At 45.4% G+C, this 12,469-nt stretch overlaps 1 protein-coding gene across 2 annotated transcripts in view; it reads left to right on the top strand.

Annotated features, from left to right (window-relative positions):
- Nucleotides 1-11,794, top strand: part of grik4 (glutamate receptor, ionotropic, kainate 4) — a 194,165-nt gene extending 182,371 nt beyond the window's left edge. Inside the window, exons 14-20 of one of the 2 annotated variants that reach the window (XM_072462977.1) lie at nt 6,967-7,076; nt 7,843-8,016; nt 8,497-8,662; nt 9,262-9,487; nt 10,153-10,281; nt 10,365-10,483; nt 11,043-11,794. In XM_072462977.1, the coding sequence (XP_072319078.1) occupies nt 6,967-7,076; nt 7,843-8,016; nt 8,497-8,662; nt 9,262-9,487; nt 10,153-10,281; nt 10,365-10,483; nt 11,043-11,429 (1,311 nt within the window). In that variant the 3' untranslated portion in view covers nt 11,430-11,794. Of the gene's footprint in view, nt 1-6,966; nt 7,077-7,842; nt 8,017-8,496; nt 8,663-9,261; nt 9,488-10,152; nt 10,282-10,364; nt 10,484-11,039 lie in introns of both variants that reach the window. The other variant, XM_072462969.1, reaches the window with a different exon arrangement.
- Nucleotides 11,795-12,469: the final 675 nt, after the last annotated feature.

The following is a 12,469-nucleotide window of genomic DNA, read 5'->3' as shown; positions in this document are numbered from 1 at the left end:
TCCAGCATAGATGTGAATCTAGCCAGGACCCTCCTGTCCCCCACCTCCTGCACCGAGTCCAGAGCACAGCCCAGGACGGAGCTGGACTTCTTGATGACTTTGTCCAGCCTCTTCCTCTCCCTCTCTGTGATGCTGCTGCTCCAGCAGGCCACACCATACAGGAGGGCCGATGCCACCACAGAGTCGTAGAAGGTCTTCAGGAGTGGCCCTGTCACTCCAAAAGACCTGAGTCTCCTCAGGAGGTAGAGCCGACTCTGGCTCTTCCTGTACAGTGCGTCTGTGTTATGAGTCCAGTCCAGTTTGTGGTTCAGATGAACACCCAGGTACTTGTATGAGTCCACTCTCTCAATGTCCCGTCCCTGGATGTTCACTGGTGAGGGGGCAGTGGCGTGGCGTCTGCGGAAATCCACCACCATCTCCTTGGTCTTCCCCGCGTTGATGAGGAGGTGGTTCCGCTGACACCAGTCCACAAAGTCCTGCGCCAGTCCCCTGTACTCCGCGTCATCGTCGTCCGTGATGAGTCCGATGATGGCAGAGTCGTCAGAGAACTTCTGCAGGACACAGCTGTCCGTGTCATGTCTGAAGTCTGCAGTGTAAAGGGTGAAGAGAAAGGGCGCGAGGACAGTGCCCTGGGGCGCCCCCACACTGCAGGTCCGAGTGTCAGACACACAGTTCCGGGCTCTCACAAACTGGGGTCGGTCTGTGAGGTAGTCCAGGATCCACTCTGCCAGGTCATACTCCACACCAGCCGTCTCCAGCTTGTCCCTCAGGAGCAGCGGCTGCCAGGCTTTTCCAGGTGAGAGAGAGAGCGGTGCAGCAGGGAGATGACGGCGTCCTCCACTCCGATGCCAGACCGATATGCAAACTGCAGCGGGTCCATGGCTGAGCTCACGGTGGAGCGGAGGTGGTCCAGGACTAGCCGCTCCAGTGTCTTCATCAGGTGGGACGTGAGAGCCACTGGCCTGAAGCTGTTGAGGTCTTTGGGGCGCGGTGTCTTAGGCACAGGTACCAGACAGGAGGTCTTCCAAACCTGTGGAACCACCCTCAGCTTCAGGCTCATGTTGAAGACATGCTCCATAACTCCACACAGTTCATCTGCGCAGGACTTAAGGAGCCTGGGGCTGATGCCATCAGGTCCTGCTGCCTTCCTCACTTTAATCCTCTTCAGCTCACTCCTCACCTGTGCTGCTGTGACAGTCAGTGGTTGGCAGGGGGACCGTGTGCTGGGGGGGATGGGTGAATCCATGCGAAGTGGGGAGCTGATGGTCCGGGGCAGATAAGCGAAGAGGAACAGATGCAGGGCATTGTCCAGCTGTGGAAGAGGGAGTGTGCAGCTGTGCAGGGGGAGGGGCGGGTGACCGATCAAACCTCAAGAAGTGAGCATTTAAATCATTCACCCACTGTAGATCCCCCTCTGTCTGGGCAGGGGGGGTTTTGAAGCCCGAGATGGTTTTCAGGCTCCTCCACACTCCCTGAATGTTCTTTTGCTGCAGCTGCTCCTCCATCCTCCTCCTGTAGCCGGCCTCAGCCTGCCTGATCTTCCTCCTCAGCTCCTTCTGCACAGTCCTCAACTCCTCTTTGTTCCCTGACCTGAAGGCTCTCTTCTTCTCCTTCAGCAGAGCCTTCAGTTCACGGTTAATCCATGGCTTGTTGCTTGGAAAACACTGCACCGTCCGGGAGGGAACAATGTTCTCAAAACAGAAGTTGATGTAGTCCGTGATGCACTCTGTGATGGTGTTGATGTCCTCCCCATGTGGGTCATAAAGCTCAGTCCAGACAGTGGTGCTGAAGCAGTCCCTCAGAGCCTCCTCGCTCTCAGCAGACCACATCCTCACCTCACGGGACACCACAGGCTGCCTGCGCACGATGGGTTCATACACAGGTCTCAGATGTACAAGGTTGTGGTCCGAGCTGCCCAGGGGAGGGAGGGGGGAAGAGGAATAAGCCTCCTTGGTGTTGGCAAAAAACAAGTCCAATGTTCTATTGTTTCTGGTGGGGCAGGTAACATACTGGGTGTATGTTGGTAGAACAGAAGAGGGAGAAGCGTGGTTAAAGTCACCAGAGATGAGGAAGAGAGCCTGTGGATGCTGTGTTTGCGGCCTACAAGTGCAGGAGAGCAGTGCTTCACAAGCATCTTCAGCATTGGCAGACGGGGCCACATAGACTGCGATCAAAATCACATGTGAGAACTCCCGGGGCAGATAATATGGCCTCATGCCAATAGCCAATAGTTCAATATCCTTGTTACATAGCTGCTCCCTCACTGTGCAGTGTTCGGGTTTGGACCAGCTCGTGTTCACATACACAGCCAGACCTCCTCCTCTTTTCTTCCCGGATTCTCTCGTTCTGTCCGCCCACAGCAGATGAAAATTGTCCAAACCTACAATAGAGTCTGGCATTTCTGCTGTTAACCAGGTCTCTGTGAAAATCAAGACGCTGCTGTCCCTATAAATCCTCTGGGACCGCATGAGGCTCGCTATTTCCGTCATTTTATTTTGAAGGGACCTCACGTTACCCATGACTACGGCGGGAACCGACTTCCTGTTTGTCCCTCTCTTCTCTCGGAGTTTACGTCCAGCCCGTCTGCCTCGTTGCGTTTTCCTTAGGATGTCTGACGGGATAACGTGACGATCTCCGGGTAAGACGACTGTTCTCCGCAGTTTCATGAGTTCCTCCTTTGTGTAAACGCGGTACGGCGCCGGCCGGGGGGCGGGGCCGGAGCCGGGGGGCGGGGCCGGAGCCGGGGGACTCAGAGCCAAGGCACGTCGCAACGACACGACGAAAACACTCAATCCAGCTGAATAAAGTCAAAACAAGTTAATTTAAAGCGATTCCAGTGCGTGTCCCGATCGTTCGTGGAGTTCCTCTTTCATATAAACGTGTATATAAACGTGTACCGACGACACGCCGTACTTTAGCGCGGCCGGAGGGCGCGGGGGGGGGGGCTGGTGGGCTCGCTCGGAGCTAGCTCACGTCACAACAACACAACGAACGCAACGAAAAACGCTCAAATCCAGCCGAAAAAAGTCAAAAACAGTTGAATTAAAAAACTATTCCAGCGCGTGTCCCTATCGTACAGTAAAATAGAAAAAATATACTAACTATATTTACAAAATATAGGAGATAAAGCACAATTAGTGTGAGAAAGAAGAGAGAGCGTTTACACCGGGCTGCCAGCTGTACCAGCGCCTTATGACGTATGACATAGGAATAGGCGATAGGAATTATCCTTCAGTAAGTTCAGTATACAGGCAAGCAGCCCAAAGCAAGCGTGTGCTCTGAATACAAAGAATCGCCATGACTAGGTAAAATCCTTGACTGGATAACCTCACCAGCCCCTCCAGCCAAAGCCGCTGCATCCAAGCACTCCCCTAAGACTCACCAATGAAGGAGTCGAGACACGTCAAGGACAAGGCAAGGTGTTATGAGCAAAGGAGCTCCTTATGCATGAGTTAAAAGGGCGAGGCAGTGTAGACATACAAGCAGTAATAGCTATCAATTGCCCACCTTTCCGTTATTTTCAGAAAAGTCCTTGTAAATGGGGTCATTAAGAATGTTTCGGCCATGTACCGAGGCTAAGTTCTGTGTGTCTTTTCAATTGCAAATGCGTTCTTATCATCATAATGTGACTATAAGCTCCACAAAACAAGATTCTGGGTCTCTAACGATGGCATTGTCTGAAGAGCTTCTAAAGAGGTGGAACCCTATTCTGTTATTATAGAGGAAGAGGGGCAGCGTGCAAAGGTGGTTCTTTACCCAAATGTGTGACATTAATCAGGCGGTTCAATGATGATAATCCGGATGTTTGAATATTCAGATTCAATTGTAGTGAAGACCAATAAATGGAATGAATCTAAAAAGCTCAAAATCCACGATTAGGTGCCAAATACTGTTGTAAAATAGTGTCTCAATACTAAAACTTCCAACTCAATTTTGATTCTGAGAAATAGGCTTGATACTTGACACTAATTTCAATACCACAATGATCCTTTTTAGATAATAGAATGTCATTTCCAACGCAAAATAATTTCATTAGTGTTACCAATGTGTCTTATATGAGTTCAAGACCTAAAACTATTCAGGAAAGGTTTAATTTTCAGTATCTATTTTCTATGCCAGTATAAATTACCATAAATACCATCATAAATTTGTATATATTTTTCATTACGGTTCTTTTGACAACCCTAGTCCCAAATAAAAGAACATATTCATCTCTAGTGCACTGCCTTGACTTCTAGAACAAGCCCAACACTGTTCTCAAATGAAAAATTTACTTCATCATTAATGAAGCGATTAATGAAGTCAACAAATGCAGTGTTCGGGAAACATCTCTCCCTCCTGTCTGGTAAATTGGCACATTAGCTGTACCTGCAGATAGCCCCCCTGCTGTTATATAACGAAGTACTGACTGTTTACCATTCAGGGGCAGTGGGTTACACCAGTTTGCCCAGGCACGTTCTGTTTGTGCCCCCATTTAGATGACTGACAGCGCTGACAGCTGCCGACACAAACAGACGTGCTCAGACGCTCCGTGAATACAGAGAGAAGTGAGCCAGTTCCGCTCGGCTGTTTAAACCGCATTTGACTTGACGGCACCTGTAGTATAATTAATTGCACTCAGACACCTATTTGTCATTGATAAGTGCTCTTTTGTTCATATTTTCCCAGGTGTTATTAGTATCGGCTCTGACACTGAACTTTTAATTACAGTGCGAAATCTGGAGCGTGTCATGGTAAATGCGTTCTGCAGTCGTCCGTAACTCTGCCGACCCAGATGTAGCCTCCGAGCGGCAGCACAGTGCTGTTGGGTACTACAGGGGAGTGTGTCTGCAAGCAAAGTGAACTGTGTAGATCAGGAAACAACAGAAAAGTGTAAATCCTCCTGGAAGTTGTTTTTCTTTTGTTCGTCGTTAAATTCGGGATTTCTTATTTCCCAACTTAAAATGTTTGTTGAATAGAAATGAAAAAGCATGCTCTACTTTGTGTGTGAGTGTTCACTGTTTCCATTCAGACTCTTTGAATCGCTGCGTGCTCATTAGTTTCATTGCTGCAGACCCTCCACGGATAATTTCAGCTCCAACTCTTCAAAAAAGTTTAATATTAAAGCAAAAGTATAACTGCATCTCACCTCACAGTAGGCGTACTTTAAATGCCTTCACTGAATCTTTTTGTCTTGGTGTTTACCCCTAAGCCGCCTATAGCATGGGAGTCCCACAGCTCTCTTAATCTAAATAATCGCACCTTTGTGGGAACATGTGGACAATTTGGGGCAAGCTGTTAACAAATTGCTGGTTCAGCATGCACCAAACTGGACCAGCAAACAGGAGGGTGTCGGCACATATCACCGTTGCCTCAGTAACCCCAACAGCAACAACATTTACTGTAGTTTTGTCCTGGCCCTTTGGCATCGTAGTCTTCTATAATAACCATGTGGTGTTGCTCACAGCGTCACTGCTCGATGACTGGCGTTTAGACATATAACCAGCTTAATACGCTCATAATAGACATTGACGTGTATTGACATAATATGTCATAATATTGACATGGACTCACTTTTCTTTCACTCCATCTGTTTTTCTCCTCTCTAGGCCAGTGTCAGGTTAATGAAATTTCATCACCTCAAGAGTGTAATAGGACCTTTTTTATCATAACAATTGCCCACCAAAATAATTTCACCCTCTTGCCACAAATTTAATTTCAAGGACCTTCAAAATGTATTACGACTGTGTTTTGGCATGCACCCTCTAATTGAGTGTTTTGCATAAAAGTGATTTACCTCTGTTCAGGTGAGCACAGAATTGGCGATAAAGAATTTCAAACTCTATTGAAATCCACTCTCTCATTACTGTAAGCAAAAAGTCGGTTGTCTGACTTTAATTTAAGGGCCCTTCTGCCCTTGACACCTGCTTCTATTTCATGGTCATTACCAGATGTTCCCCTGCTTCAGTCCAGCTCTCTGCTGCAGCAGCCGCTCCAAATGTACAATAAATACAACACATATAGAAACACTGTATTATAAGTTGGCACTGCTTCATTAGTAACCCGTTCCATTTGGAGGACAATAGCTGTTGTGGCTGTATAATGGAACACTGTGAATTAGCCTCTATATTCCCGTTGGTCGCGATGCTGCCAGCTCGATCTCGGGCACTTTATCTTTCCCACCACTGGTTACTGATCCAAACATACCAGCAGCCCACAGCCAGCATTTTGGTCTGAGCCTAAGCTATTAATCTCTCTTCTCTTTTTCCACCCCGGATCAGGAAACAATGCGCTTCGAGTCAAACAGCAAGTCAAGTATAGGTCACTGAAATGAAATTAGGTTTAACGTGGCTGTAATGGTTCAACTGATTACATGACCTTATGATTTGTGTTGTGAGCTGTCCACGGGAGCTGCTTTGGCCTCCCACTGCGAAAGCAAAGTGCCATAATGCAATAACAAACCTAATATGAAGCCATTATTGTGGAAAAATATAGTTCTTATCTGTGATGTGGGTTATCTAAATGTAGCCAGTCTGTTGACATTTCACGGGAGACTGGCTTTCGTATAGCGGATTGTTGATCTTACTGTTTACATGCAAATGAGATTCCGATAATTATGGTGTTATCATTTTGGACAGAGTTGCTTCCAATCATGTCAAAATCCCTTTATTAACTGCTCTAGTATCCTTTTTATCTCTTTCCAAATTACACAGGCGGCACCAAATGTTGCTTAACACTTCTTCAAACAGGGCCGCGGGCAAAGGCATCAAGTCGAAGATTCAGCAGCGTTTTCTCTTTTAATTAATCCTCATTCTACAGTTGGATTGGATTACAGTGTTATAATGATGCTAATTAACACTTTCTCGCCTTTCAAATGCAACGCTTAACCTCCCGACTTCTCTTACAGCAAAAGTCGTGCCCTTGTTTGCTTTGAACTTGTGATCAAACCTGTCGAGTGTTTAATGTCTGCAATGCTGTGTCTTCCAGGGACGAAGGCCGGGATACTTCTCCTTCTTGGATCCTTTTTCCCCCGGAGTCTGGCTCTTCATGCTTTTGGCCTACTTGGCTGTCAGCTGCGTGCTCTTTCTTGTGGCCAGGTACATAGCTTTTGAGTGCTGGTAAAAGACAATATATATACTATTCTTGTTTTTGTCACATATATATATATATATATATATATGTATATATATATATATATATATATATATATATATATATATATATATATATATATATATATATATATATGTATGTGACAAAAACAAGAATAGTGGAGTTCTTTGGTGAAACCACATGAGAGCAGACCCATGTGTTGCTTCTAGCTCTCCATTCACTTTTGCCTCTCTCAGTATAGTCCATGGATCTATTATAGTCCCAGAGGTCGGACCCAGCATCACACTGCCACCTGCTGGCGTCATAGGGAATTACACCAGACAGTATACAAAACGATCAATTATGTTGTGTAGTGAGTTCTCCTGTTGTTCTTACATTTTTCTAACTTGTTCGTGACTGGATAGAAGCTGTTGGTTTAATTCTAGCATATGTAAATGTCATACGTAATATGTTCATCACAGTGAACTTTCCCTTTTAAATCTATACACGGCACTTATAATACTTGTATACGTGTATCTACTGCTTGACGAGTTCAATTGAACTAAAAAGTGTCAAAATGTAGATGTAAATGTATTCTTCATTTTACTCCAACCCATTATTGTTGGTAATGGAAAGTCGAGTGGAAATACTGAGACTCCAAGCCCAGGTGATTTTTAGTTTCAGGCTTGTTTTGCGGTTTGTTCCCTCTAGACTTACTTAAATGAGCTTGTAACTTCCTGCCTGTTCTAACTCTCTCTGTGGTATTTGCAGATTAACGCCTTATGAATGGTACAACCCACACCCGTGTCTGAAGGGCCGCTGCAGCCTGCTCATAAACCAGTACTCTCTTGGGAACAGCTTCTGGTTTCCTGTCGGAGGCTTCATGCAGCAGGGGTCCACCATCGCCCCTCGAGCTCTGTCCACGCGCTGTGTCAGTGGAGTGTGGTCAGTATTTGTTTTTGAAGCAAATCATGTCATGTCTTTTATGCATGGCTGGAAACAAATACATTCATGTGCTTTACCTCAAGGGTTTTGTGATGCCTTTAAACTATTAAACCTTTTCTCTGATTAATTTAAGAATATTACGTCAAAGCTGTTCAAGTGGTTGAGATTTAATGTTATTTAATGTTTCATTTTGAATTGAATCTTTCTTACTTCTGGTGAAGTATTGAACTGGATTTCATGTGTATTAAAAATGTGCACTATTATTCTTAGCATGACCCTTGGGCCCGTTTCATCCAAGACATTGTCACATCGCCTTCATTCATCCATCCATCTGTTTGACTGAGCTCCTCGTGATCCCAGGTGCACAGCCTCTTACATTTAAATCATCCTCCCTTTGCCTGTGGCATCGCTCCTCATTAGTCTGCTGTCCCATTTGCATATTATTTTCTCAATGAATACATATGTTCCTTTGCTCCACAGGTGGGCTTTCACATTAATCATAATCTCATCGTATACGGCCAACTTGGCTGCGTTCCTGACGGTGCAGAGGATGGAGGTGCCCATTGAGTCAGTGGACGACTTGGCTGACCAAACCGCTATTGAGTACGGCACCATGCACGGAGGATCCACAATGACCTTCTTCCAGGTCAGAGGCCACTGCCCTTTTACATATGATGGATTATTTGGTTAATACTGTGAGATCAAAGACATACACACACACACCCTCACTCACACACACACACACACACTCACCTCATTGGACGCTGTGATCAATGGACCATCAGTAATGTTATCGTCCACATCACCTCTCTGTCCTTCCTCTGGTCTTCCTTTAACTGCAGGTTTTATCTGTTTTCTGTCCGGTCTTTGCTACGGCCATTCAATATCCCTCTCCTCAGGGAAATGTGGCTTTTCAGGTCTCAGTAGTCACACATACACACTTCTTCATCAGTCTCTGGAGATCTGACTTCACAGAGGCAGCACCAACTGTCAAAGAAACTATCTGTTTCTGAGTGTTTCACCCATTAAAAATGGAGGTTAGGAAAAAGAGAGGTCAGCGCTCGTGCATTGTTCTCTGCCATTGGACACAAAGTGATTCAAGGCAGACAGGCAAATAAAAGAAAAGGCATGAGGCATTGAACGATGGGTTTCTGAAGCTGCCAAGTTCTTGTAAAAGAAAAAGAACACAGAAATTGAAGGCTATTTTTTGTGTTAAATTTTTTGGGAATGAATTTGTGTCTACAGAACTCCCGTTACCAGACGTACCAGCGCATGTGGAACTTTATGCACTCTAAACAGCCCAGTGTCTTTGTGAAGAGCACTGAGGAGGGCATTGCTCGGGTGCTGAAGTCTAACTACGCCTATCTACTAGAGAGCACAATGAACGAATACTACCGCCAGAGAAACTGCAACCTCACACAGATCGGAGGTCTGCTGGATACAAAGGGCTACGGCATTGGCATGCCATTGGGTAAGCCCCACTGACTGGGAACAAACTTAGAAAAGTTTGAAATGTTGGACTTAACATTCAAGACAGGCTCGTGAAAACACTGAAGACAGAAAAATTGAAAAAGAGAAAAGTTGGGCTGAAAAGTAAAATGAAAGCTGAAAAAAGCCTGAAATCACTTAATATTTCTTAAAGAAGTCAAGACGGGGGAATAGGAAGCAGGGGTATTAGCTGAACACCTCAAATGTCACATTGAAAAATAAAAATTGAGAAGTAAAGCCTTACCATTTGCTGCTACCATGGGAGAAAATTATGCAAAAAGTGGAGTGTGGAAGACTTAACGGCAGTAACTGTGCCAACTGTGATGTGGCAAACGGGGACATAGAGACATAGAAGTTTACACAGGGTAAAACTGGCCTGAAGTTTAATGCAAATGTTACTTGTATAGTAGGCACAGTCTAGACATGTGACAAAACAAACCAAGACAAAACATGTTAAACTTTAATTTGTTTGATTGTTAAGAGTAGATTGATCTGATGCAGGCTGTGACTTCTAAAACCCTGAAAATCCATCATAAGCTTCTTAATGCAGCAGATGAATGTCCCTGTTCTCTTAATAATCTGTACCATATGTGAAACTGGGCTGATAGAGGCAGGACCACTGTTAGCGCTCCTCTGTCCGTCCTCCAGGGTCAGTTTACCGCGACGAGTTTGACCTGGCCATCCTTAAGCTGCAGGAAGACAATCGCCTGGAGATACTCAAGAGGAAGTGGTGGGACGGAGGCAAGTGTCCCAAAGAGGAGGACCACCGTGCCAAAGGTCAGTCAGCGCTACATCCGGTCACACCTAAAGACTTTGTTGTTCTTCGCATTTTTCCTCATTCTGTCCTCCTACGGACCCAGGACTGGGGATGGAGAACATAGGAGGAATCTTTGTGGTGCTGGTGTGTGGCTTGCTGGTGGCGATCTTCATGGCGGTGCTGGAGTTCGTGTGGATGTTGAGGCAGACTCCAGGAAATGAGGTGAGCGAGGGCCATGTAACGTGCATCTGTTTTGTCTCCCTCGCCCCTTTGTGCCACCGTGTCTCCCGTCCACACGCTAGGCTCAGATTGTAATCAGCACAAAATTAATAACACAGTGCCTTTCCCTCAGATCAGTAGCATTAGGTTTAAATATTGTTCTTATCTTGTGTGAATAGTGAGAAGACTTTGCATTTACTCAAATGCTTGCAGCACTATATAAGTATAGAGTATTTTCAAATGTTTTCAAGTCACGAAACTACAAAACATTAACTTTGTCTTAAATGTATGTGGTGAAAATTTGATTAAATGGATGTTCAGTTTAGTATTTTCCTGTGTGTTTTGTGTTTGCCTGTGTCTTGTTCTCCACAAATGACAACTGCACATATATTATAAGTGCAGTTGTCATTTGTGGAGAAACAAATGCGTATTTAAATCCATTTTTCCACAGTTACCTGTGTATCCTTTTAGTGGGCTGTTTAAGTCAGTCAGTCGGCTGCCTGGCCTCTCTTCCTCTTATCCCCTTCTCCCATTTCTCTCTCTGTCTTTGTGCTCGCAGCAGTCGGCGTGTGAGGAGATGCTGAGGGAGCTCCAGGGGATTGTGCTGTGTCGGGACAGTCTTCAGGTGAGGAGGCGGCGGGCAGCGACCATGTTGAGGCCGCGGCCCCTGGCCCTGGAGGAGCGGAGAGCCAGAGCAGCTGCTGTCAGCCTCAGCAATGGCAAACTGTGTGCGGGCACGGGACTGCCAGAGCCCCTGTCCCACAGACTGGCTGCTGAGGCAGCACTGGTGGCCAGAGGCTGCAGTCACATCCGCATATGCCCTGAGTGCCGACGCTTCCAGGGGCTAAGGATGCGCCCGGGAGGGGCTTCCGGGACCCTTCCCTCCCCCACACACAGTGAGGAGAGCGTAGAGTGGGACAAGACTACAAATAGCAGTGAACCTGAATAACAGCCTGACTTTCCCAGAGGCCAGCTCTCCGTTACTTTCCAGGGATATGAGATCACGTGGGATTTGATTTCATTCTCTGTTCCGAGTTTGATCTTAAAGGTCGAGCTCGCTCTGTGGACTGTGTAATGTCCTTGGGACTACAGCCAACAGTCATTTTTTGGAATCTCCTTGGATGAATAATTTCCTTGGTCATCCTAAAAAGTGATGAGTGTGTCTCATTGTGGTCCCTGTTGGCCCTCTGTACTGTGGAAAATAGGACGGACAAAAACGGCAACCAGGCATTTGTACTATGCAGGATTTTAACTCATTTATCATTTTGTTCTTTCTTTCTTTTCTTTTTAAATTATTTGTCGAGATAATAATTTGTTACTGTATTTCTTTATTCAGTCTTAACTAAATCCTCAGTGGAGGAGCAAAGATGAACAAATGAGTTATCCTTTAAAACATTTTTTTATTTTAAAAGTGCCAAATACCAACGAGTATCATCTTGTGGCTGAAGATGTGCCACAGCCTTGTGACAACACCAACTCAACCTAGAACTATCACAAACAGACTTCTTTTATAGTAGTGATATTCTATTCAAATGTTTTAATGGTGGAATCTCTGAAAGACAGCGATGTTGTTCCTGATGCTTTTTCAATGGTTGGTGGATTAATCAACACTCAGAATGCTTGTTATTTATGTATTCCAGTTACTTGTGTACCTCTTCTTTTTACCCTGCTCTCATTTCTTTGAACAAAACAACCTTATCACACTCCAATGTACAATGTCAAGTATCCTACACAAGTATCCCAACAATTTACAGTATCCTTTCCCTTTTAGCTCAAGTCAAGACTTGTGAAGAATTCTGCAAAGGGCTCGGAAACGTTTAAACATGACCCTTTATTCTGTGATTTAAAGATGGCGTGGCAAAGATGAATATGTCTTTGTCAGTTTCAAATACATCTCTCCTTGTAAATGGGTAGTTACAAACACACAAGTAATTACCAAAGCGTTGTTTAAAGATGTAGTTCAATCCTTTCTGACTATCCACTTCGACT

The sequence above is a fragment of the Eucyclogobius newberryi genome, unplaced genomic scaffold, assembly GCF_026437365.1.
Source record: "Eucyclogobius newberryi isolate DKJ021-1_F unplaced genomic scaffold, fEucNew1.0.hap1 SCAF_10, whole genome shotgun sequence".
NCBI classification, from domain to species: domain Eukaryota; kingdom Metazoa; phylum Chordata; class Actinopteri; order Gobiiformes; family Gobiidae; genus Eucyclogobius; species Eucyclogobius newberryi.
This window is presented reverse-complemented; position numbering and strand designations above follow the sequence as displayed.